This window comes from Rhizophagus irregularis, chromosome 27 (genome assembly GCF_026210795.1).
Source record: "Rhizophagus irregularis chromosome 27, complete sequence".
NCBI classification, from domain to species: domain Eukaryota; kingdom Fungi; phylum Glomeromycota; class Glomeromycetes; order Glomerales; family Glomeraceae; genus Rhizophagus; species Rhizophagus irregularis.
In genome coordinates, this window is record NC_089455.1 from 1,267,955 (window position 1) to 1,295,206 (window position 27,252).

The window sequence follows — 27,252 nt, forward strand, 5'->3', positions numbered from 1 at the left end:
CTAGTTTTTCATCTACTAAAATATTAAGTACTAATCATGCTACACAATATTCAGCCAATGAATTTTTTGCGGGGCCCTGGAATACGGTACATTCTGATTTTTAGATCCAAACTTTACCCTTGAAAAAAAAAATGAGAGTTAAAGTGAAACGGTGCGTTAAACATTAATAAATTATATTTCAGAATTAAACCGTATTTAAAATATTGTTTTGTTATAGTTGGCATGGAGTTGCAGTTTGGAGGTGGGATGTACCTAACGAGGAAGTTTGTGGAATATGTAGAGTGCCCTTTGACGGTTGTTGTCCTACCTGTAAAACTCCTGGAGACGATTGTTCGCTAAGTTTGTAATTTCTTAATGTATTATTCTTAAAGTAACATTAATATTGATAGATCTATTTTACAATATAGTTTGGGGAGAGTGTACACACGTGTTTCATATGCATTGTTTATTAAGGTGGCTCCAAACGGAAGGAAGTCGTGGACAATGTCCAATGGATCGCAGGACATGGGGTATAAACTTTACTAAATTGTTTTTTCTTCTTTAATGAAATTAATCTAACTCTTTCTGTTATAGTTACTGCTAGATAGATATCACATACTTTTTTTTTCTAAAACCATTAGAAAAACATTTCAAAGAAACTATTAAAGTTTATTACTGTAATTACCATGAAAATTTTTCTACGATATTATATACAAAGAATATAGATAAAAAAGCTATAATATAAATCTTTCCAATAATTAATAAATTACTTTTTTTCTGAATAATTAACTCGTACTGATTTTTTTTATTTTGTTTTTTTTTCGATCTTTGATTGTTGTAAAACTGCAAGTCGAGAATAAAGGTTGTAATAGTAATAAATACATAGTATGAGGGGAAAGCAAAATAAGAATGTTAATATCTATTAATAACCAAAATATAGAGAAAAAAAAATATTCAATACACAAATTATTTACATCGCTTAAACCAAAAAAATTTTTTATATATATATATATTTCATTTAGAAAAATATAATTAAAGGTAAAATTATCTTTATTTTATGGCTCCAGACAACGAGGCTCCCATGAAGTAATGGATGAAGCAGGACGCGAATGAGGTGGAGTCGGTGGTAAAACAATTGCTGTTGAAGGTGCTGAAAGCGAAGATGATGCCGACGTTGACGCAATAGAAAGTTTGGTAGGAGTAGATGGTAAACTAGTGATATTATTATTCATTGGTTTCCGATGTGAAATCGGAGTTCTACATAATGGACTTTATTTATATAAAAATAATAAATAATTTATCAGTCACTATATTTTAATCTTAGTTGAAGGATTATAATACATACCACGAGTGCATCATTTTTGAACAATCAGAACAAAAACCATCATGGTTACATGGTCCCAATACAACAGCAGGTGGCTTCGCAAAACAAATAGAACACTGAGTGTCAAAGTCTTCTTCCGTAGACTCGAACTGCTGTTTCCAATAAGGACTTACAGACACCGAACGATAACGTGATGCTCGCCAAACTCTTTTTTGTATTGAGTTACGGAGTTCTGATGATATTTGCCCTTGGCTGTTGAGGGTTTGATAGGTAAATGATGATGATGGCGGTGGATATCTATAGTAAATATCAAAGGCTAATTAAATTAATATTCCATCAGCTAATACTTATTCAATTATTTAGCAATATTACCGGAATTTTTCAGCTCCAAAATTGACTATAGCTTGTTGATAAGAAGTAAAAGATAATGCTGGATGTAAACTACTTTCTGCCAACTTTCGAAATTGGGCGATATTGAGTGGATAAACTACACCCAAATCCTTTCCATTTAAATAGAAACGAACGCAACCAGAGCTAACATCCATATAAACTCCAACCACATCACCTAAAATTATTTATAATAAAAATTAATAACAAACTACTTGACATTATATATTATTCAGGGAATAATTACCGGGTTTCCACGACTCGCTTCCTCCGTATGGTACAGATACTCCGTTTGCCTAAAAATGAACGAATGATAAATAAGGTGAATTTTTTTCATGACATAATTATTGAGAAAACTTACCCATAAAACATTTCTACATCCGTCAAATGCAAATCCAAACTATTGATTCAAATTCAAATTTATTTCAAATATTAGCAAGCAAAGTTTATAAGGAATATTCATAATAATCCAAAAAGCGGAACTGACCGGATCGTCCCCAACACCTGTACCATCTTCAGGTCCAAACATACAACGTTTAGTCGCATATCCAATCTAATTAAAATTTAAGGATATTTTTTAACTATTTTTCTTTAAAATACTAACAATATTGTACCTATACAAACCTGCATAATTCCATTAGTCAATAATATTACTTCGTAAAACCATTTTCCTGAAGATACTCCCATTGTCGCCCGTATGGATTCGAATGTGGAATTGTCATTTCTTATCTGCAAGGTTCGCATGCTATAATTAGTTTATTAATTAAAACGACTAAATAAGTGGTAAATTATTTACCTCTAAACCATTTCGTGATATTTTCCAGTGAGCTGTAGCATCCACTGGGTTCAACATAACATTTATACTATTAGAACTTACAGGACTTTCATCTGAGTCATACATGTCTTCCTAATAGTTTATAGAATATAAAACCTATATAAATGATACTCCTTTTTTTATTAAATTAGAATCGAAACTCATCATACCTTGCCTGAATCTTAAAAGGTTAAAAAAAATTATTATGTTTGACAATTAATTTACAAAAGCTTAAAAATTTTTTTGATAAAATAACATACCAAAAGTATTCTTTAAGGCCCATTCTACACAGAATTTTAATTGTCTGCGACGATTAACATCTTCACTTGATCCTTCATCTGAATGCAATTCCTTGGCTATGCATTGCAAAATCTTATGAATATCCCTTCCCGAATTAAGTATCTTTTCTTTATTTTGTCCCGTCATACCAAATTTTTCAAGAGCAATTAAAGCGAAAAGTCGCACACTAGCATCACGATCATATTGGAGATAGTCCAGTAGCGTAGTACATACATTATCTGAAAATAAAGATAAACTTATTTCGCCTAGAAATTTAGAAAGTAAATATTTACGTTCTCCAAAAAAAAAAAAAAATTCTAATAAGGAAGTTAATTTGATATTAACCTGCTAATTTTTCAGCTAAAACACTCCAAATTATAGCTGCATTTACACGTGTACGCTTTTTTGGTTTCGTTCGATATATGCCACCTAAAGATTTAAGATAAAATAATAGCCCTACTTAATATTACCATTAGAACATCCTCGTATAGAATTAAATTTGAATATATTGATGGATCAAAGATTATCAACTAACCAGGCTTAAGTTTTTGCAGTAGCCTTGTAGTAATTTTATGAGAGGTTTCTTTTGAAGGTAAAGCTGCACTATCTATATATCATCAATTAAATATTTAATAATTAATTAAATCTCGATAAAAAAAATGACTTTTAATTTCTTACCAATAATGTGACATAAAAAAGCCGAAGCCATTGGAGCTTCTGAAAGAACATCCACAATGACAGTAATGAGTTCAATGAATTCATTCTCTATAATATAAATAGTTTGATATTTCCGTTGTGAAATTAACAAGTTACAGACAATAATTAAATAAAAGAAATTGTAAGGAATGATTTGTTCATGATAATATTAAGATATATAAACTTTAAAATTATCAAGGTTTTGTAATTGCTCAACTATTGACAATAAATACCTTCATGGGACATGGATATTAACGTATCTAACGCCTCGGTCAGTTCATCGTGTTCGCTTAAACTATTTAAATTTTTCCAAGCACTACGAATGAATGTTTTTCGGCTAAAACGACCTAAGATGCGTAGAGCGAGCTTTTGCATCGCTGTGAGATATGAATGATTCTAACTTCAAACGTCAAAACAAAAAATATAAGGCTTAATAAAAACAATCTATTTAAAATTTATAAAAAATCTCAAGAACTACGGCGTAAACAGTGAAAGTTTCTCGGTCAATCCTTATAAATACGGATTTTTAGTTTGTGTTTGAGACCCTTAATTTATTTTTATTCTACACATAAGGATAACACGAGGTAAGTCATTGTATAACGTTTTGATCTTTAAAATCACATTACTTTAAACAATATAAATAAATATTCCACATGTTGTGTAAGTTACTTCAACTTTCACTGCCACTCTTTCTAAATTATAATCTATCAAAAAACGCTTTGGTATTTACGGCACAAACTTTGTAGATTAATAATAATTTTTTTTTTTTGTCTGAACTTTTTCAAAATGTCGGTAGAACGAGCGGAATCTCATAAGGTCAAAGGGAATACTTATTTTAGTAAAAAGGATTATGACAGTGCCACGAGAGAATATTCAGAAGCTATAAATCTGAATCCGAGGAATGTAGTTTACTATACAAATCGTGCATTATGTTATTTGAGGTTAAAAAAGTATGATAACGTGATATCAGATTGTAAGACTGCTATTAGTATTGATGCGAATTCGGTTAAAGGACATTATATGTTAGGACAAGCCTTAACAGAAAAAGCAGAATTTGATTTAGCAATTTCACATTTACAGACGGCTTATGATCTTGCTATTAAAGATAAAGTGACATTTTCTGGAGAAATAATTCAAGCTTTATTGAGTGCGAAAAAAAGAAAATGGGAACTTGAGGAACAACGACTACGAAAGAATGAATCAGAATTTTTGAAATATATCAAAGGATTAATTAATACAGAAAGAGAGAAACAACTTCAAAAGGTTAATCAAAGTAAAAATTCATTTGGCTCTACAATTTCCAAATTAGTTAATTTACATTCAACGGAAATTCAAGATAAGTTAGATCAAATTAATAAGTCGTATGATGAAAAGCTTTCTCAAATTGAACAGGTTTTTGCTCAATCAGAAGAAAATCGTGGTCCAAAAGAAGTTCCTGATTATTTTCTGGATAAAATATCTTTCAATATTATGTATGATCCGGTTATTACACCATCGGGAATCACTTATGAGAGAACTCATTTGAAAGAACATTTCAAAAAAATTGGACATTTTGATCCGTTGTCAAGACTCGAATGTAGGGAAGCTGATTTGTATCCTAATTTAGCACTTAAAGAGGCAATTGAAGATTACCTAAACAAAAATGGTTGGGCTGCAGATTACTGAGGAGTTTATTTTGCATTCTCCCAAAGTTTATTGAATAAACGGATTTAATTCAGCTTTAAATGTTTTCGTAAAAATCACGTGTTCTTAATTTACTATTACCTGGTGACAAATGATGCGTGACAAATAATATATAAATATCAAACAGTCGAAAATCAAAGTCCTAGGTTACTTGCATAATTGGTTATTCGGTATATTATTTTATTTGAGCAAATTCTATAAATACAATTTTCATTAAAATAATACCTTATTATAAAATAAATAAAATAAAATAAAGATTAAATAAAAAAAAAGCATAAATTATTAATATTTAGTAGAAATAATAAATGTAATATAATAGTTCAAAATGACCAGTAAATTCTGGGGCGTCCTTAACGTACAGTAGGGGTGTACAATATTAACGTACAAACTGGCCCGAGTTTAGGAGTTATGCACTTGCACGTGATAGCGTTAACGTTAACTCCGGCCAGTTCGTACATTAATATCGTACATCCCACTGTACATTAAGGAATCTCGTAAATTCTGATGCAAATTTACAAATAAGAAAATAAAGCAAAAAGTACAAAATAATGATACCATATTTTGCGGTTTGGAATTATGGCGATTTTGGTCAGAATTATAAGGATCTCGGCCGGCATTAAGTGCAAAAGGGGTGCTTACAGCAAAATATGCTAATTATTTTTAAAAACTAATATTTCTATACATTTTATTAAAGTTGCCAGAAAAAATAAAAAAGTTTTGGCAAGTTGGTAAAATACTAAATAGTAAAATTTTATTAAAACTATATGTGAAATTCTGGACTTAATAAAACTTACAGTTATAAATACTAAAACTGCTAAAACTTAATAAAATTATAGTAAAATTTTGGTAAAACTAATTATAAAATTTGAAAAGGTTTAAACAGTTGAATAAATTCTATAAATTTTTCAATTAGCAATATTTAGTTCATTTTTTTAGATATTACCATCAAACTGGTAAATGCAATTTATAATTATCAGATTTGATATTCTTGTAAAAAAATTTTATTGATAATATACTATTCTATTTTTCTGTTTTTATAGATAATCCTATTAAAGTTAATATTAGGTGATTTATTTTGAAAATATTAGCTACATATGAAGCTACTGAATGGTCATTACTAAAAAATAATCAGAAATTATATTATGCAAATATTAATCAGATAGACTGAAAAATTACTTGGCTTATTTTCCATTATTGCAAATGGTTTCACTGCACTAGTATGCAAACTAACTATTTGTAGACTTTTATAGCAAAACTATTTCATAAAATCCTTCCTTTAGGATCCATTCTAGCATTAAGAAAGCCAAAGCTTTATAAGGAGATAAAATGTATTATGAACTGTAACAAGAAGGAAAATTGGAATCACTTATTAGAATGCCAAGCATATAAATTGATTTGGCAAAAAATTTTGGAGATTACAACAGAAAAATCTATAATTATATGTTTAAAACAAAAGCAAATTAAATGTTAAGGTGAAGATTTTATTAGAAATGTATTACAAGATATATTAGAAGTTACAGCAAGACCCGCTATCTTCTAATAGAGCTCACCGTAAAATTTTTAAGATTTATATGTAAATTTACCTTACTCCTAATTTTCCTTCTACTAAGTAATTTTACCACCTTTCCAGTTACATTTTTAAATTACATATATTTTTACCTTACAAGTTCAGTAACATTTATAATTATAGATTATATAAAATATAATTTATTTTATACATTTAGTACTTTTTATTTCTTTTAAAATTGGCCTAATTTTTAGATATAATTATTTTAAAAAAATGTAAAAAAGTTCCTTACAACTATTTAAAATAAGTTCAAAATTGATCAATAATTACAAATATATATATTATTATTTGACAAAAAAAAATAAAAAAAAATAACTAATTTATCCTACCTACCGCCCCCAATCACCCACCCTTCTGATCTTTACTTTATTTTATAATTTTTTATATTACACGGATATCCATAAAAAATTCTTTTATTTTTTTAATTTTATGTGTTTGTGTAATAAATTTGTACGTATCTGTATTTGTGTAATAAAATTTTATCGTATCCGTGTAATAAACTTATGCTAAAAATAATATAATAAATTTTACATGTTTGTGTAATAAAATTTTACGTGTCTGTGTAATAAACTTATAACTAAAAATAGTATATAATAAATTTTACATATTTGTGTAATAAAATTTTACGTATCTGTGTAATAAACTTGTACTAATAAACTTGTAATTAAAAATAGTATAATAAATTTTACGTGTCTGTGTAATAAACTTTGTGCTAAAAATAGTATATACTAGTAATAAATTTTACAAAATCATAAATTTTACCTTATAATTACAAGTTACATTTTAAAATCCTGTTTAATTTTACCATATACTTAACAGTTACATAAAAAAAACTTACTACAGAATTACATTTACTTTTTTTAATTTATAAAGAATTTTACCTTATGAATTCAACCAGTTTTTTTGACTTTTCTATGTAATTTTTACCTTAGGCTTATGGGTAAACATGGGGCCCGAAATCGAAACCTTCTGAAACCCTTTAGGTTTCGGTATATACCAAAACTTAGTTTCAGGATGGGTGTTTTTTTCCCAAAACTCGAAACCTGAAACTGACCCAAAATTTCCAAAACTTTTATATACCGAAATATAACCGAAACCTATTAATTTACTTAATTAATTTTTATTAAAATAACTAAAATTATAACAATATTGAATTACTATCTGACATTTTATTAAAAAGACTTCTCAATTAAGTCCAAACATTTTTATTTTATTTTTTATTTTTATGTTATAGATAGACTGTCATACAAGAAATTTAAGACATTACATAATAAAATATGAATACTAATCAAAATATATAATTGTATGAAACTCCCACTTGAGAAGCCGCCCACCTTTTCAGTTATTCCTAAGACGAGAAGGTATGGCCTGCTAGTCCATAACATAGTAAGGGGTAGAAACTATACTAGGGAAGTGATATTTATATTAAAAGAAGAATGAAAATTAATAAAATTAAAAGAAAAACTATATTAGGTGAATTAATGTGAGACAGCTAAAGGCTTGAATGTAAAAAGTAAAGATGGTTATCAAACATGATATATTGAATATCGATTTATTAATTATTTAAATTGCCACGTGATTATCCAATTAACGAGTTTCTGGATATCGGGATTAGTTTCAAGATAACTAAAATTAGTTTCGGGTTCCAGGATTTATTTAGGATTTCGGAACTTGTTTAGGGTTTTGGATGAGGTTTCAATTCGTATATTCCAAAATCCGAAACTTTCAGAAATCCTTTCAGAGGTTTCAGGCCCCATGTTTACTTGTGGGTGATCTCTATTAGAAGTAAGCGGAGTTCTGTTACAGCAAGATCAGAAAAATTCCAAAAGTTCTAATACTTGGCATTGGAAGTGAAAGTGAAAGTTAAAATTTTTTTAACAACAAAATTACAAAAAGATTTTAAGATATCTCTTACTGAGGCACAAATACTTATAGCCAATATTTTAATACGGTTTATTTTAGCATTTAAAGAATTAATATAGAAACCAAGATGTGAACAAGTTATTTTATGGGAAAAGAGAAAAGGCATTACTTGAACAGATAATTAATATTAGTTTATAATATTTTATTTTGGTTTAATTTTTAGTTTATAGTATTTTATTTTGATTTACTTTTACTATTTAATTTTATTCTTAATTTATTTGTGATATAATAGTTAATGTTTGATCAGACTAGTCAGAAGTTGGAAGTATCATTTACAGAATAGTTGTGATTATTATGTAATCCAAATATATTCTAATAAAATGATACATGATTCAACATTTTTTTTAAAAAAAAAATATTCTTGTAAAAAAAGTCAATCTATTTTTTTTTATTTTATAATTTTTCCATAAAAAGCTTATATTTCCAGAATTAATAACTTTATATCATGGAATTTATTGAATTATTTGCATTTTTTGTGAATGAATCCATAAAAGGCTCATTTTCATTGAGATTTTACAGAAATAACAGATAAAATTTTTATAGGATATATATGTTATGCCTCAGATCGATTCTTGCCTCAGATTGAAGCTCACGCACCTCAGATTGAGATTGTCATCTGACGTACCTCAATTGCTAATATAAATGAGCTATAATTAAACATCAAATTTTCCAATTTTAATATATTTTTAAGTACTAAGTAAACTTATTTATCATTATTTTAAGCATACAATCCTATAATTTCAGATTAATTGGAATCATACTTATTAAATATTTTCATTTGAAAAATGACTCAAAATTTAATGATTTTTCAGATAAAACACAAATATAAACTTCAATATAAATCAGATTTACATAAAAATTTCAGGAAACATGTAACTCATTATGGCGCACAAGTTTGTTTATGTTACAAAAAGTGGGTTAATTAATGAGAAAAAAAGTTTACTTATAACAGACTTTATTGAATGATTCAAATGAGGTGCGTCAGTGACAATCTCTTAACAAAGGAAAATACAAGGAAATTTTCAATCTGGAGCAGTTAATCGATCTGCGCACAACATATATAACAAATTGTTGAAAAATGAAAATTTTTTTCTTCAAACCTTCCAAACCTTTCATTTACCTGTGGATAGCAGTGCTTTCTTCTTCCTCAAAACAAAGGGGTGAACTGCTAGTTGACAATAAAAAATTAATAATATTAAGCATGCATAATTATCCTTCTAAAACTAATTTTACAGAAGAAAGTTATTTAAAACTTAAATTACGCAAGTGAGTTGCTATGACACTGAATGTACTAAGAATACAATTGGAAGTATTATGTTAGACTTAAATAAATGCAGTAATAACGCATTTATCGCCACAAAATCTTGGATGGCCTATTTTAACTTCAATCACAGAAAAATAAGAAACTTTTCTAATGAATATAAAAGCCAGAACTATTGTAGCTGGTATAAATACACAAGAAAAAGTTATCATTTTTTTGTATTAAAATAGCAAAACAATATGATTATAAAGTTTTTTATATAACTTATCACTACAAACTCCAGCCAATTAAAGGTATTTGAGTAGTTGTAAACATGAAATTACAAAATTAAGTTTACACTTAAAATTGTTGTCTATTTAAAATACATTTTTAAATGCATTTAAAAAAATAAAATTAATTTAAAATTTATAATTAAATTTTAAAGTAAAGTATCTAAAATACCAATATATATTTTAAGGCTAACAAAGATATATAATAATTAATTGATAAAAAACCTGATAATTATAGTAAATCTGATGATAATGCATGATTTAGTATAATAATGTTATTATAATATTTCTGAATATATACTGATGAAATTTATATAAAAAAAAAATGTTTATTAATAAAAAAAATTTTTTATTGGCGTTTTTTTGAGGTACAAATCTTTTACACTGGATTATACAAATATGTAATCCATTATTAAAAAGAACTACTAAATTTTCTTTTTGAGAAATACCTTTTACTCAACAAATTTTTCAAGTTTTAACAATATTTGATGTATCCATATTATTTAATATAACTTTTAATATTATTGTAATTTATCTACTATATAAATAAGCAAACTCAAACTTGACTCTTTTATATATATTTCTGAATTCTAATAATTACACTAAAAATTGATAGCAGAAAATGAATATACATGGCAGACGTTTAAAACTTTGCATAGATATTCTTTACATTATATATGATTAATGAAAAAAATAATACAATATTTACTTTCATAAATAATAATACAGCACTAGTAATAAAATTGTGAATGATTGATAAATAATCAGTAAAATTGAAGTGATAAAATAAAGATGCATATGGGCTTATTTGTCTGTCTTTGACTTAAGCGTAAAGGTTCACATTTAAGAACCTATTTATACAATTGGTAGACTAACGTTAACCAATGACTACCATCCAACTGTCAGCCAGTAGGCCAAACCTTTTTATCACTATAACTGCCATTTTAGTTTGACCTCAGGATAGTTCCTATCCATCAACGGAATACTAACTGGCTAGCTATAACCCTCTATTTATCCTATATCTATACTAGAGTAAAACAAGCTCGAATTTATATGCCACCTACGTGTTTTAGTAATGAAGGACTTTCGAGTGCAGGTGTAATGGCAATCGTTTAGAAACCTTTCCGTACTTAACATTTACGCTTGAAGAACTGAGCTAAGGCTGGTTCAGGCCACTACAGGCCTACGATTCCTTAGCGCTTAAGGTACAGTTGTGAATACGAATGGTATAGTAAGCGACCACGAGACGGAAGCTAGGTAGAGGTGCGTACGGATGAATCTGGTCAATCCGTCATCCGGATGATCACGTGACGGATCAATCCGGATTAAAAAAATCGGATCATCGGATTATCCGCAGATTGACCAGATTGATTATAATTCCGGCCAAAATTAAGTAATCGGCATGGAATTATCCTTTTAGGGTATGAGTAATGTTACACAAATCCAAAAAAAGGCAATTTTGTTTCCCAGCAAAAATGAAATTTTGGGTTTTACAATAATCCTAAAAAGGAAATTTTTCGCCGATCATTTAATTTCAGCCGGAATTTATTAGGGTGTGCGATATTAGTCTAATCACAAATATAGTGCAATTATTATAGTAAACATCCTTATTAAGGATTTTTCTTGTCGATCATCTGTCGATCATTTTATAATTTATTAATATTTTAGAATCTTGGATTTAAATCATTTAAAAAATTTAAAAAAAGAGTTTTGGATTTAAAATTTTCTATTTAAAATCAGGTTATCGGTTAATTTACAAATATAATGCATTACTATAGTGATCATTACTATAGATTTTTATTAATATATAATAAATTACTAGTAAAACTAAATTGCCCATAACTTTATATGCATGTTTAACTCTCCATTTTTAGCAACTGTTTATGATATTAAAATCAAGCGTACACATACTAATAGAGCCGGATTTCTTTGAAAGTACATATAAATTTAGTTGTAAAAATCACGTTGTAATATTTCACAGCAATGTAAACTTTATTTTTTTTATTTTATTGTTCAAAAACCGGCTCTATTTCATTAAAATACGACATTTAAAATTTTCAAAAAAGTTGTTTTTGGAGCTAAGATCTACTTACTACAGCCAACAGAGATGTTTACGCTCAAAGAAAGTAAAACACTATCACTTAAAAAATGCATAATGCAGAGTGAATTTTTAGCTGAAACTTTCTCGAATACTCAAAATAATGTATTATAGCCTATTGATACTATTTAAATGTTGCAAATCATTTAAAATAATTCAAAACTTAGTAAACTTCTTTCAATTTAATGATCGTCAAAATGATCGACAAAAAAAATTACTTGAATAGGCCTCACAATATAGTGGTTTCTTATGTTTGTGATTAGGCCGAGATCATGCTTATCATCTCATAGTGGATCCTTAGAATTGGGCCAAATTTGCGGTCCCTTAAAATGGATTTATTCATATGATTTTTGGTGTAAAACAACGAGTGATCGATAAACTAAATAAGAACAAAAATAATGCCCGTATCTTAAAAAAATTTACATAGTAAAAACCGCGTCTAATACCATTGCTTTTCAAGCCATGCAACTTTTTAATGAGGCAATGTCCATTAAGGTATTTTAAATTATACTTAGTGCAATTTCGCTTTATTTTGTTTTTAGAGTCTGTTGTTTGTATTACACGTATTAATATGTTTTTTATAATTTTCTTAGTCAAAACTCATAAATACAAAAGGAATTGGCTAATTAGACAATATTTTAGTTTGGGTAAGCGGTGTATTTAGCGTTAATATAATAATAAGAATGTTCTGTAGAGTATATTTAACGTTAATATTAATAAATTTTTTTATATTTCTAGTTAACACGTAATGGAGCAAGTTCTAGCGATCTTTCCTCTTCTACCCAACCACCTTCTCTGCCAAATTTTCTTTGTAAAGTATGCCTTCGCTCATTTCATTCAGAACGTGGCTTGTTACTACATCGCAAAACTATCAGTAAATATAATAGACCTACAGAACATATTGACATGTTGCCGTCACAAACTATTAAAGAATTTCAGGAAATTTTTGTATATTATATTCATAAAAAATTAAGCAAAAATCATACCAAGGCTGGGCGTCAAACGGTTTCTTTTCCCTGTACAAAGAGTCAGTTTTTTTCAATTTTTCGTGGATTTATTCATTCTTTTCAAGTTTCCAAGAGAGGTATTTACAAATGTTTTTTTCAAGGGAGTTGGGGGAAAAAAACAATTAAATTATATTTTTAATGACGAACAACGGTCAATAAAACATTATGACCAAGGACAAAAAACATACATAGTCTTACTAGATCAATCAAATGGATCGCGTAATTTTTCTTCTGAACACAATAGAGTAAAAACAAGCGAAACTAATCCTTTAGTTGTACTTGCTAATCAAAGAGCATTTGGCAAGAAAAATATAAAAAGAAAATCTTGTTACAAAAGAGGGGAAGTTATTATTGAGTGGAGGGAAAGAAAGGATCGTGAAATTAATGATAATTTTTGTTATGCTGGACGTATTACTATGAATTTTTATATATCTCAAATTAGAAGTCTAAATTGATCATTTGGAAATTTAAATATTGGTTTGTTTAGAAAAATAAAATGTGAAATTTTATTTTAAATTTGAACTCTATTAGGTTTAATTTTTTTATTGATAATTCTAATTTTTTGAGGTCTATCACAAATAAAAGAAATATTATCAGATAATTCATAAAGTGATCTGTTTTCTTCTTCAAGAATTTCTACTATTGCAGCCTTAGAATTAACAAGCTTGCCTCCATCTTTCATAGTTTTGCGAAAAAAAAATGATACTTGCATATGATTCTTCTTTTCAACTGGAGAACAGGAAAAAGATTTAATACCCCATTTATTATATTTTTCCATAAATTCCCATATGTGCCATACTAATACATGCATATATGGAGTGATATCAACAGGTCGATAAAGGCCTTTAATAAAATCAGAATCTTCAGGATTTCCAATTGAAGGAGTAAGAAAATAATTAAGCCATGCTTTAGCAGCTGATTGAAATTCTATAGGATCAGTATATTCATTTTTTAAAGCACTATAAAGATCATTGAAATCATCCCATAATTTTCGTATCACCTTTGCTCGAGTAGGTTCTAGAATTGTTTCTAAGTTAAAATTACGTAATACTTTAAGTTTTTCTTGTTCCATAAGCGAAGTATATGACCATTTGTTGGAATCTCTTTCTTGCCAAAATTGAAAGCGAACACCAATACGCTGCATTTCTTTAATAATAACTTCACGTGCTATATCAAAAAATCCTGATTCAATTACCTCATATATTACTAAGCTCCAAAGTCTATCGGTAATTCTTAACATAACGTGTAATTCATCAACTAAATAATTTTCTATTTCAATCATATCAAACAATGGCTTTTTATGATGACCTGAATAAAAGGTATAATTATTTCTCAGATTATTCATATTTTTTGAGATTGTCCAATTAGCATCTAAATCACTATGTTGATTCTTTTTAATTAAACACCAAGGACAAAAATAGTTACTTGTTGGAGAATTAAATCCTAAACAGGTAATTAAAAACTTCCAATCAGAAGAAAAATATAATTCAAATTTCCAATGTACTGTACATTACCAATAGTTAGTCCTTGATTTTTTAGCTGCCATAATTCTTCTCTTAATAACCTCGTAGTTATATCCAAAGTATTATATTCTTCAGACCCAGGATAAAGAATAAGAGTGTAATGATATTCAGGGGAAAAAAGAACTTTTTTATGGTTAAGAATTGCAAATGTAATCATAACATGCTTAACCTTTCGGCTAACATTTCTTCCATCCCCTGAAATTCTAATTGAAATAATAGGTTGTGATGAATTTAAAATATTTTTTCTAACTAAACTTGGTATTAGAAATATTAAAATTTCTTTAATACTTCGAACTCCTGCTTTACCCACTGAATTAATAACTGTTTCTACAATATTTTCATCCATAATATGTGGTACTTCATCAGGATTCACTGCTGCTGTTGCTTCAATATTAATAATTTTAATTTTAACATTTTGTTCCATTAAATTGTTAATAAAGACTTTTTGCTCAGATATTGCATTTTCTTTTGGTAAATTTGGCTCAATTGCCGTAAGATATCTATATCCATCACGCGAAATTCTGCTTTTATCCATTGCTCTTACAATTGCAACTTCTTTTTTATGTTTTAAAACTTGATTTTCTTTTCCATAATAGATATCATATCTTTTATCTTTAACGCTAAATTCTATTGATTTCAATAACGGAACATCTTCTGAAAGATAATAGTTGTTGGCAATTTCTGAAAATTGTTCTGACACTTTAGATGATATCTTCGTTGCTCGTTTTGTCAATCCAGAAGTTGTCATCTCATTAACAGGCTTCAAAATCTTTGTGTGTGGTTTGACTGATTTCGTTTCTCGATATTCTTTTAATTTATTAAGTTGTAATCCAAAAAGTAAAATTCCTGATGTTTTGGCATTACTTTCGGTAAATTTCTATAGAAAAATTATAAATTAATGAAATATTTAAATATACAAATTTAATTATAACCACTTTACCTTATGTAATAAATCAGCAGCATTGGTAGCTGACGACTTAGAAAAAACTTGCTCACTAAAATTTTCACCATATTGTATACAATACAAAGGTTTGTTGTCTTGATATGTAATTATACATTGAATTACCTTGTTTTCATTTCCGCGTCCCCACTTTGTTTGTATTTTGTAATCATCAGGAATAGGATAACAGTTTGGTGCACGAGTAACTTGAAGAATCTTTTTATCTGGGTATTTTCCTACTGTAATTATTTTATAGGTAAAACTCCGATTAACTATTCCCTTTTCATTCCTCTGTTTATAGATAATAGTGTCATCTTCTGGGTAATTGCCAATTTTCTCAATTATTACCATTGTAAAAAAATAAAAGTAAACTATAAACGATATTTTAAAAAAAATTTTTTACGTGCATTTTGCCATAGATCGATCATCTTAAATGTACATTTTGTTACACGTATAATAGATCGTCAAAATTAAATATATCAAAAATAGGTACAACACGATTATTTTTTTAAAATATTATTTAATCAAATTAAAAATAAATATTAAATATTTTAAACGAAAAAATAAAAATAGTTGCGGAATTTTCGGTTATTAGCCGGTAGTGTCAAATTGATTGACCGTCGCTACATGCACTATATGATTGGTCTACTAATTTGGGGTTATACCAAAAAATTGGGGTTAGGGTATAGATCCGCGGATATGCCCCAGGAATTTATGATTAGGTATTTAATTGTTGTCACGTGACGCACGGGTATGTCGATCATTTCCATTTTTGGCGATACCCGTTCCACAAAAAACCAGTTTTTCTAAATTTAGTTTCCGGTCGTGTAACATAAAATTTCCTAAAAAGGAAATTTTTTTGTCGATCCCGTATAGGATTGATCGGATATCCGGTCATCCATCCGGTCTATTTGACGGATTCATCTGATCAATCCGAATCCGCCTATTAGACGGATTGATCCTAGGATGACCGGATTGACCAGATTCAGAGCCTACCTCTAAACTAAGGTTGCTTGTCTAAACCTCTTCAAAATTTTACGATTAGTTTCATCAAAATTTTACTATAGATTTATTATAGTTTCGGCAGAGTTTCGGCAGTTTTGGCATTTATAATAAGTTTCGGCAGTTTTGCCTTTCTCCAAAGTTTTGCCAGTTTTTTAATATAACTTTAATATAGTTTCAGCAGAATTTCGCTTTTCGGCAAAACGCCATCTTGCCTAAACCCCTAGGTTTCGGCAAGCAACCTGAGAGAGAACATGAGATAGTACAGACTCGCTTGTTTGGGATTATTCCCAGTGGTGCCCTAGGATCCCAGACAATTATAATTAAGGTCATATCTTCTATGCTAAAAATTTACCCTTGTCATCCTGAACTTACTTTTAAAGCTATAAATACAAAACTTTGTAATAATAATTGCCCTTCTATTATCTATAATTTTGTTACTTAAAAAGTAATATTTAATAATAGTAATTTTTATTTTTTTGTATATTCTATGTATACCGATAGTGAAAAAGCGTATATTTTTTTGCCAAATTTTACCTGTGTAATGATACTTATCTCAAATTCTAATTAGTAGATTTACAAGATTTTTGATATCAAAAGATTCTTTTCTTCAAGTTAAACATTTTTTTCTAGGTAAAAAATAATATTAACTTAATAAAATTACATGTTAAAAGAAAATAAAGTTTAAAACATAGTAAGATATGACCTCAATTATAATTATCTGGGGTCCTGGTGCCCTACCACCCAAGCTGCCATCCGGTACCCGCCTAGTAAGGAGTTGAACCTTATACCTCATCTAGTACACCTGTCTGTTCAGGAATATCCTAGTTAGCCTAAACCTATTAGAAAGTAAACTACTACAAAGTTATTGCACCCAGGATTTTACCATCTATAATAACTATTTAGCCACATTAGACCCCAAGCGGTATCATTTCAGTAACCATCTGGATAGGAAATTACCCCAAGGTATGCAAGCAGCGACCTTACAGACGGACTCCGAACATCCCCAACGACCTCATGCAAATTAGAGGACACCATAACCCCTTTTGTTGAAATATGCGGCCTAACCGTACACACTAATTTACCATGATGCAGTCCAACTACCTAATCCCTGTATCTTCCCGCTATTGGTGGTAGCGTCCACAGTTAGGGATGGTTAGGTCGGTCCTGGTCCGGTCTTGGTCCTGGGGTCTTTATAGGCATATGAACGGACCTGCAGACCAGGTCCTAAAGGAATGAGTCCCAGGACTTGAGTTTTATTAAGTCCGGTCTCGGACCTCGATCCCAAGGGACCTGGTCCTGGGCTAAATTATTTATAAATTTTTGTCATATATATAAAAATTGGTTTCATTTAATTTATTATCAAACGACTTAAAATTTTATTATTAGTGTTACTACGATTTAAAACTACATATTAATTATTAAAAACTTGACGTATATTTACAAAAATTTTAAATAATGCTGTAAATTAGTAATACAAAAAGCAAAATTTAGTTATACCGTTTATTATTACATATTAAAACCTTAATTAGTTTAGAACTGTTGATCGGTTACAAAAATTCCAAATAAACGGCTAAGCCACATTTTTTTCTCCAATATTATTATCTATCCAATTCTTAGCACATAATGACGCCCTCACAGTTTCTGGTTGCAGTCGATTTTGAGTTTTCGTAATTGTATTTCCAGCAACAGAAAATGCTAAATTTTGAAATAAGAAAAAAAAAATAAACACAAAATTAATGAATTAATCAATTAAAACAATTAATTATTGATTATTTCAAATGGATATGTGTTATTTATTTGACAACTATTATTAATAAACTTACCCTGTTCGCATGCAACACTTGTGGATTGTATCGCCAAATAATCCCTTGCCATTAATGAGAGTACTGGAAATTCGACAGTATGAAACTTGCCCCAGTAATCTTACATTCATTCTGAGCGTGCTAGGTATCGTTCTATTTCTGTGAAATCAGGGATTGTTTGAAGGCGGGGTTGAAGCTTGTGCTGTTTTAGTAGTTTCTCTAAACGCCATTTCTTTAGTTGGTAGAAATATTCTCTTCCTGATACATTATTGTTTTCTTTAGGTATGGAAGTTCGTGATCGTGGAACTTTGCTATAATAAAAAGAAAACCTTTCTTTTAAGGTATTAATTGCTTTCGTTGTTGATTCACTAATTCAAAGAGGGTAATTTTGTTTCGTAGATCCAAGATTGTAGCAATCATAGTTGCATCATCAAGAATCGTCCAGTATTCTTCAATTTTTTGATTTATCGAATCGGCTAACAAATATTGATCACTTTCCATACAGTATTTTAGATGGTCCTGAATTTCATTAAAATAGAATCGTACGTCAGCAATGGTTGGATATTTAGCATCTGAAAGATTTTTGGTGGCTCTTTTAAGTGGTTCTAAAACGATTATTGTTTCCTGCAAAATAATAGTAGATTTTATTAAAATAACTACGGAAATAAATGTAATTAATTTATTGATTTTTAAAATATAAATTTGTTAATTTACATGAAATATCTTTTAATATTTTACATAATAATATTCTCGATTTTTAGTTTCGTTTCTTTGAAGAATATCACCTCTCGCCTCTTCTATTCATATGATATTTCATTAAATAAGATTCGGGAGCTCCTATCCTTACTGTTATCCTGAAAATCTTTGATCATTATAATATCAAACATACCTTAATCTTTGTCCATGCTATAAGAGATGGCATTAAATCTCAGACGTTTTCATGTTTAATTACAAGCATCTTTAACGCCGTTTCCATTCTTTGAAATTTACAAAGCATATAGTAGGTGGAGTTTCACCTAGTTTCTATATCTACTTCAGGCCGAAGATATTCAATTTTCTTCATAGAACATAACTCGCGTAAATCATTACATAATAAAACTGAATTCTTGATCTTTATCATCAACTTACGCACATTAAGAATTTCTTCATCAATTATCTCCATCCCTTGTTTAGTTGTGAGGTTAAGAATATGTGCTGAGCAGTGGTAATGACTAAATGAAAAACCATCTAAAGCACTCTCAAATTCTTCTGATAACTTTTGACCGCATACTAGCATTGCAGACTCATTGTCGGTAGTAAGTGCTAGTGCTTTACCTGCTAAATTGAACTCGCAAAGAACATTATTAATTGCAGTTGCCATGTTAATTCCAGTATGACGAGTTTTAAACAGAATAATGTCAAGTAAAAAACGCCGGAAAGTCCAATTTTCATCAACATAATGAATAGTTAAACCAAGATACGCTTCACTGCTTAATGTTAATGTCCACATATCTGCAGTAAAGGAGATTCTTCCAGGTATTTTTAGTAAATCATAACGAATATTTAGACGTCATTTATTGAACTCTTGGACTACCTTTTCTTTAATTTGGTGGCGGTCAGGAACCTTATAACGAAAATTGAAAACATTCATTATTTTGATAAAATTTTTCTTCTCCACAACACTGAAGGGCTGTTGGTCAGCAATTACCCAAGTAACAACAGCGTCATCCCGCTCCAATTTTTCTTTCTCAGGCCAAGGATCCTTGCATTTAAATTTTAGGGTAGTTTGCTTTCGAACTTTTTGGATTACTATACAATGTTTACTCAAAAGATGTCGTTTAATACTAGAGTTTTCTGACTTAATAGAAAATACATAACTACATGTTTTACATACTGGTACTTCTGGGTGAGATGGATCTTTACAATTTACATAGTTCCATACTGAAGCAGTTTTACGTGAAGGCTCAGGCTCTTCTATTTCATTATCTATATCATCTATGTCATCAATATTTGGAATAAACGTGTCATCTGAACTGTTAAAAAAATTACTCATTATTACGTGTTACGTGTTGAAGATATGAGATATCGGCATAATCAGCATATCGGCATATTACTATAAATCTCATAATTACTGAAATTCTATTGGATAGGACTTTTTAGGAACCTGATTTTCATCGGTCCTAAATCCGGACCTAAAGATCTGTGGACCCGGTCTTAGGATCAAGTCTTTAGGTCCAGGATCTAGGGACTTTACCATCCCTATCCACAGTAAAATTCTTTTTATTTCCATGATCATGGGAATCGAACCTGCGACCTCACCATACTCAGGCTTAATGAGAGTCTCAGTAACCAACTACTGAGATAGGGTGATCAACCCTATATGGGCTGATTTGTCTACTCTGCATTAAAAAGAGTTATTGAATTGATTTGCACAATTTTCATTACTCAAAATTGTTTTGTAATACCAAAAAATCATCTGATTGATGATCACTTAACTAAATAATAAGTTGAACAAAAATTTACATTTGCGAAACTTAAATTATTAAATGTAAAAGAGGTGTGAAAAAACCCATTTCACTAATAAAAACCCATTTTTCATATATATGGAATTTTTAACATATATTATTAAAAAGTAAGTATATTTTAATAAAATATAAAGTAAAATAAAAATTTATATAGTCTTAGTAGCTATAAATGTTTATAAAAGTATAATAAAAATATCATATAAAAGATGGTATCATAATAGATATTTTCAAACAATAAAAATAATTATTTTATGTCGAAATTTGTATTACCATCTTTAGACGCAAATATATCAAGATTCACTGATACGTTTTCTATAATTTTAGGCTCGTTGGAAAGCTCTTGTTCTGGACTTTATAGGCGAAAAAATAGCTTGCCGATTGAATCATTAGATCCAAAGATATTTACGTTTAAAGTTGAGGTACAAACTTTTAATATGCTTAAATGCAAATATCTTGGGATTCACTGATCCGTTTTTTATAAATTTAGGCTCTTCAGAAAGCCCTTGATCTGGTTTATATGAGCGAAAAAGAGCTTGCTGATTGGATCATTAGATCTGAAAATATTTACGTTTAAAGTTGAAATACAAATTTTTAATATATATAGTAAGTGCTAAGAATTATATTAATTTAAAAGAAATATTTACCAACTTATAGTATAATAACATTAAATAAAAGTTTTTTAATACTCACCCCCAATTTACTGTATATTATATAGTATTTTGTATAATAAAAATGTAATAAAATCAATATTTTAATTAAAAGTAGACAAATCAGCCCATATGTCGTTTTGTTATAAGAATAACGCTTACCAAAACTATTTTTTTCAAAATTTTAGTTTAGTGAAAATTCAATCCAAAATTATTTTTTATAATAAAATTAATTGCCTAAACTGTTTTTATGCTTTTCTAAAACTAATTATAATTTAGAAAAATTTCAGATTTACCAATTTTTTCATTAAAAATAAAGTTTTTAAGTTTCAGATTTTTGAATTTTATCATTAAATAAGTTTTGGGTAGCAATACTACTTTGTTATATAATACTGTATAGATAAAAACTATATACATAGGTAATCTTGATAAATCAGATCTTTGATAAACCAAATTTAGCACTATTTTAGATTTTTCTTTTAGAACCAAATCATCTATATTAAAACAGTCTTAATATATTGGACTTTATTAGTAAAATCTCAATATTTCATAAATTAGATTTTATTCTAGGGTATTACTAAATATCACCAGTGGTGATTGTCACTACATGTAAAATATTTTTTGAATTTTCAAAAATTTTTGACTGAGATATTATTCTAATTATAATATAAATATCATTACTATATGTAAATTTATGGGTAGAATAAGTTTGCCTTAGATTATAAAGGCTATTGTTTAGATAGTTTTTGAGAAAAATAGGAAAGTTTTATTTTATAAGCAAAATACAATTTTTTGTTTTAAAAAGATTTTTTTTAGTCAAATTTTCAAAATTTTAGTGTGATTAGTATCTACCCAGGTTTGTTTTACACATTTATTATTTAAATTGAAATTTTTGAAAAAAAATTATGATGTGTTTTTTAACTCTGGCCAAAATTATAATTTTCAGCCAGAATTAAGTGGTGTGATGACGATCATCACTGGTGATATCTAGCAATACCTTTTATTCTAAATCAATTATAGTTAAAAAATCTTGATAGTACAATATGGAATTTCCACTAGCACAGTTTCTAATATTTAAAAAGATCAGAACATTGGCTTTTTATTTACCAAATGCAAATAATTTCGTGAAAAATTTAGTGTTTATTTATAACTAAAAGAAATAATGAGCATTTGGATTAATCAATAAATTTCAAAAAATTTAATTATTAATAGCCTATTATCTAACAAAAAGTAGCAGAGTGTACTAACTTTAAGGGCGTGTTAGAAATCATGTGATTATGCTCAATTAGAGACCTAACCCTTCTACCCACCATGTGATTGAATTCTGATTAGCTAAAAAAATACATATAATATATAATATATTATATTAATATATATATATTATAATATAATAAATTAATAATAATCCAATTTGCATAAACTTTTTTTTTGTTTTGTAGCCCCATTTATACTTTATAAAATAAAATAAAAATTCATTGAAATTGGACTACTAGATGGTGAAATAATTGCAAAAAAGCTTATTAATAAATAAATTACTATATATTATATATATATTATAATACAATTATTTCACTATCCAATAATCCAATTTGCATAAACTTTTTTTTTGTTTTGTAAACCTCTTTATGCTTTACAAAAAAAAAAAAATTCATTAAAATTGAACTGCTAGATAGTAAGTTAATTTGCAAAAAAACTTCTTAATAAATAAATTACTTTATATTACATATATATTAGAATACAATTATTTTACTATCCAATAATTCAATTTGCATAAACTTTTTTTTTATTTTGTAGCTCTCTTTATACTTTATAAAACAAAAAAAAATTCATTAAAATTGGTCTTTTAGATGGTGAGATAATTGCAAAAAAACTTTTTAATAAACAAATTATATATTATTTACTATAAAGGATATATTATTACCATAAAAGGTATATTGTGACACCTGATTGCAGGACCTGACTCCCCACTACCCACTAAATCACGTAATTTCTTACATGCCCCAATACTTGATATTACTAACTTTTTAGCATCTGCAGGATAGTTAAGCAACTTTAAACAGAGAAATAATTTGCATACATATAAAAAAAAAGGAAAAGCTAGCAGTGCTAGGATCCTGAAATATATATAGAAAGTCAGAGATAGCCAAAAAATTTTTACTAATAGCTATACGCATTCTTTCAGGACTAAAATTATGATAATTTTGGTGAGTGACCAAAAAAGGAAATATCTTTTTACTAGGAATTATCTAAAAAAAGGAAAGATTTTCATATTTTTTGGCTGGTTGTACACAAACTCAGATCTAACCTTTTTATGTATATTTCAGGATCCTGCAGTGTTCCTATTGATAAACTTCTACAAATGAGAGCTGAATTACAAAAAATTCTTCAAGTATATGAATTGAAAGATATCTGAAACTGCAATAAAACTGCTCTTTTTTGGTATTTAAAACTATCCAAAATAATAGCATACGATGTTGTATTTTGGCAACTTGTAATGCTTCTGGTGATGAAAGATTGCCTTTAGTTTTTATCCATAGTAAATAAAAATACCACATGCATTAAAAGGAATTGAAAAAAAAATCTCTCTCTATTTGGTATTATTGGGACTCTAAATAAAGCTTGGATGCAAAGAAGTATATTTAAATATTATTTTGAAAGATTAAATTTCAAAATATTTAGAGAAAATCAGCATATTTTTTTACTAATAAATAATACTAGATGTCATGAATTTAAGAATATCAATAGTCTTTCAAATGTTAAGATTCATTTTTTACCACCAAATATAACATTATTTTTTTAACCATTAGATCAAAGTATTATTTGTAATTTAAAAGTACAATATTACAAATTGCTATGTTAAAAATACTTAAAATCATATTCAAGCTTACAATTTTTATGAAGAGGGAGACCCCATTCCACCTCCAATTGATATTTTTGATTCAATCAATTTAATTGCTAATGCCTAAAAAAAAGTATCTAAAAAAACAATTCTTAACAGTTGGGCTAAAGCTGGAATCCTTTCCAATAATAATATGGAAGATTCTGAAGGTTCAAACAATTCTGATTATGGAGAAAATAATATTGGACATGAATTACAATCATTAATTGAAGAGTTAGGATTCATAGATCCTTTAGCTGTGATGACTATATTAATATTGATAATAAAGTATCTGCTGAAAAGGAATTATCATTACAAGAAATTGTTGATGTTGTAAAGGAAGCAAATGAAAGGGAAATTGAGGAGGAAGAGAAGCAAGATGAAATCTCTACAATAGTTGCATTAAATAGCATTGAAAAATGTAATTAAATATATTCAACAAAAAGATTTAGAGATTGGTAATTTAGAAATGAAAAATTTAATTAAATTGAAAAAAGGATCTTTTTCAATAATATAAATGAAAAAAGGCAAAGTAAACTAAATGAATATTTTGATTTTAATGTATAACAGATAGTTCTTTTATAATAATTTTAAAATTTTGGATGTCTTGATATATCGGATATTTTTACTGGAGTACTTTTTTTGCATATATTTATGTATTATCATGTGATGCAGCATGTGGTCGTCGAGAAACGGCTAAGCCACCAATCAAAAAAAATTTTTGTTAGATTCTCTGATTCTATTGCGCCGTAAAACTGAAGAGAAATTGCTATAATGGTGAACGGAAGGTAATAGAATACGTATTATCTCTCCATTAAACAAAATAAAATGAGTTTAAAATATAACAGTCCTCACACTAGTAATATAACAAATTCTGGCACGAAAAAGAAAAAAATTAGTAGCAACGATAGTAATAGTAATAATAACGCAACAAACGCGACTGTCGCAACTAATATTATTAGTAGTAATACGTCGTCAACACCACCACAACTTCCACCTCCGGCACCTACGACGATAACTTCAAAAACGCCGCCTCCACTACCTCAATTATCAGAAGAACAAAAAGTTGAAATTAAAGAAGCTTTTGAATTATTTGATACCGACAAAGATGATGCTTTAGATATTCACGGTTTGAAATTTGCCATGAAAGCTCTTGGCTTTGACGAGAAAAAACCTGAATTGTTGAGAATTCTTCGACAACATGATAAAAATGAAGAAGGTGTAATAGCATTTGAGGATTTCTTTAAAGTTAGTAAGTATTTGACTTTACTTTTTTTTGGTTTATAAGAAACTATATCTAAATGAAATTTAGTGGCAGAACGAGTTGTAAATAGATCACCTATAGAAGAAATTCATAGAGCCTTTCAACTTTTTGATGATGATAATACTGGAAAAATATCGCTTCATAATCTGAAACGAGTTGCAAAGGAATTGGGAGAAAATTTAGATGAAGATGAACTACAAGCGATGATAGATGAATTCGACTTAGATGAAGATGGAGAAAGTATCCTTTTTTATTTATTAATGAACCTACATTGTTTTAAAGTTTATATTTCCTTTACAAATTTTATTACTTAAAAGTAAACGAAGAAGAATTTGTTAAAATCATGACGGAGGATACTTGATTATCTTAATGATAAAAAGGATAGAATTTTTTATTTTCTTGCTTTTAACTTTTATAAGCAAAATATCTCAAAGTGTATTTTTATTAGAATGTACATAAAAAAAATAACATTCTCAAGTAAGGATAAAAAAGAGGAATAATATATAGCACATAAAGAGTAAGATGAAAAAGAAAACAGTATTATTTTTCATAATATGAATAATTTTTACTAGTCATAACCGCAAAATAAATATAAATTAGCTTTTCTTTTCTTCAAAATGAGAATGATGATAGGGACGATAAAAAGGGGATTGTTCCAGCTGTTGTTGCTCTGACTCTGCTTTTTCTTCGTTCATATTTAGCCTTTCCTCATGTCTCTGTGTTTCTTTCTCAAGTTGTCTACGTAATTTAAGTTGTTCTTGTTGCTTTTGTCTGCGTTCTTTATCTTCTTTGATATTTTCCAAAGCAGCAGCTTTTTGAAGTTCTCCAGCTATTTTTTCTCTCTCTTGCATTCGTCTTACAGCTTCAGCATGCTCAGTAACCTTTTTCAAATAATCTTTAAGTAATTCTTGAGCAATTTCCAATCTTTCTATTTGTCTAAGAAATAATTCATCACTGATTTTCTTACTACCATCTTTACAAACGGGAGAAGTATTTTTTAATTCTAAAATAAAAAATTTTTCAAACTCTACAACTTTTGATTTAAACCCGATTTTAACGAGAAATTCTCTACCGCCGGTGATTTGCAAAACATTAGAGTTAATCAGATTATTTTTTTCAGGTAATTTACGAAATTTTTCATTGTAAGGTTCTTCTAAAATATTATTTAATATTCGTAATAAGGTTGAAATACACTTTTGTGATATTAGAGGTGGATTGTGACGTGAAATTTGTTTAATTATAATTTCTTCATAAAGAAATTTTTGAAATTCTTTCATTTCTGGTGAACTCATTTTATTGAGTGGAGAGAATTCCGGTGTCTGAGAAACACGGGTTTCTATGTAAAAGATCGACTCGGAAAAACTTATAATTGGTTAAAATGATATTCATGGGAGGTTATACA

At 28.3% G+C, this 27,252-nt stretch overlaps 6 protein-coding genes across 7 annotated transcripts; 3 read left to right on the forward strand and 3 right to left on the reverse strand.

Annotated features, from left to right (window-relative positions):
• Window positions 1-78: 78 nt before the first annotated feature.
• Window positions 79-768, forward strand: OCT59_018191 (uncharacterized protein). The gene is made up of 4 exons (XM_025323319.2): window positions 79-151; window positions 218-339; window positions 408-509; window positions 574-768. The coding sequence occupies exons 1-4, from the start codon at window positions 132-134 to the stop codon at window positions 585-587; spliced, it is 258 nt and encodes an 85-aa protein (XP_025170504.2). The 5' UTR covers window positions 79-131; the 3' UTR covers window positions 588-768.
• On the reverse strand, window positions 606-3,854 carry OCT59_018192 (uncharacterized protein; the record flags this gene model as incomplete). The annotated part of the gene is made up of 16 exons (XM_066148596.1): window positions 606-822; window positions 954-1,248; window positions 1,325-1,600; window positions 1,676-1,868; window positions 1,938-1,986; window positions 2,052-2,090; window positions 2,178-2,243; window positions 2,315-2,419; window positions 2,487-2,597; window positions 2,675-2,685; window positions 2,765-2,860; window positions 2,933-3,049; window positions 3,129-3,212; window positions 3,319-3,390; window positions 3,462-3,548; window positions 3,713-3,854. 15 exons carry the CDS (start codon window positions 3,852-3,854, stop codon window positions 1,035-1,037), a joined length of 1,662 nt encoding a protein of 553 aa, XP_066004509.1. The 3' UTR covers window positions 606-822; window positions 954-1,034.
• Window positions 3,855-4,180: 326 nt separating this feature from the next.
• On the forward strand, window positions 4,181-5,458 carry OCT59_018193 (uncharacterized protein). Its single transcript, XM_025320795.2, has one exon. It carries the CDS (start codon window positions 4,266-4,268, stop codon window positions 5,142-5,144), a length of 879 nt encoding a protein of 292 aa, XP_025170502.1. The 5' UTR covers window positions 4,181-4,265; the 3' UTR covers window positions 5,145-5,458.
• An 8,340-nt stretch (window positions 5,459-13,798) lies between these two features.
• On the reverse strand, window positions 13,799-16,101 carry OCT59_018194 (uncharacterized protein; the record flags this gene model as incomplete). The annotated part of the gene is made up of 3 exons (XM_066148597.1): window positions 13,799-14,730; window positions 14,802-15,687; window positions 15,751-16,101. 3 exons carry the CDS (start codon window positions 16,099-16,101, stop codon window positions 13,799-13,801), a joined length of 2,169 nt encoding a protein of 722 aa, XP_066004510.1.
• Window positions 16,102-25,310: 9,209 nt separating this feature from the next.
• OCT59_018195 lies at window positions 25,311-26,466 on the forward strand. Of its 2 annotated transcripts, XM_066148598.1 has the most exons (3): window positions 25,317-25,838; window positions 25,899-26,090; window positions 26,168-26,463. In XM_066148598.1, the coding sequence occupies exons 1-3, from the start codon at window positions 25,415-25,417 to the stop codon at window positions 26,209-26,211; spliced, it is 660 nt and encodes a 219-aa protein (XP_066004511.1). In that variant the 5' UTR covers window positions 25,317-25,414; the 3' UTR covers window positions 26,212-26,463. The 2 variants fall into 2 exon arrangements, with proteins under 2 accessions (XP_066004512.1, XP_066004511.1); XM_066148599.1 differs by having other exon boundaries at window positions 25,311-25,838; window positions 25,899-26,466.
• Window positions 26,219-27,154, reverse strand: OCT59_018196 (uncharacterized protein). Its single transcript, XM_025327598.2, has one exon. It carries the CDS (start codon window positions 27,140-27,142, stop codon window positions 26,447-26,449), a length of 696 nt encoding a protein of 231 aa, XP_025170498.1. The 5' UTR covers window positions 27,143-27,154; the 3' UTR covers window positions 26,219-26,446.
• Between the last annotated feature and the right edge of the window lie 98 nt (window positions 27,155-27,252).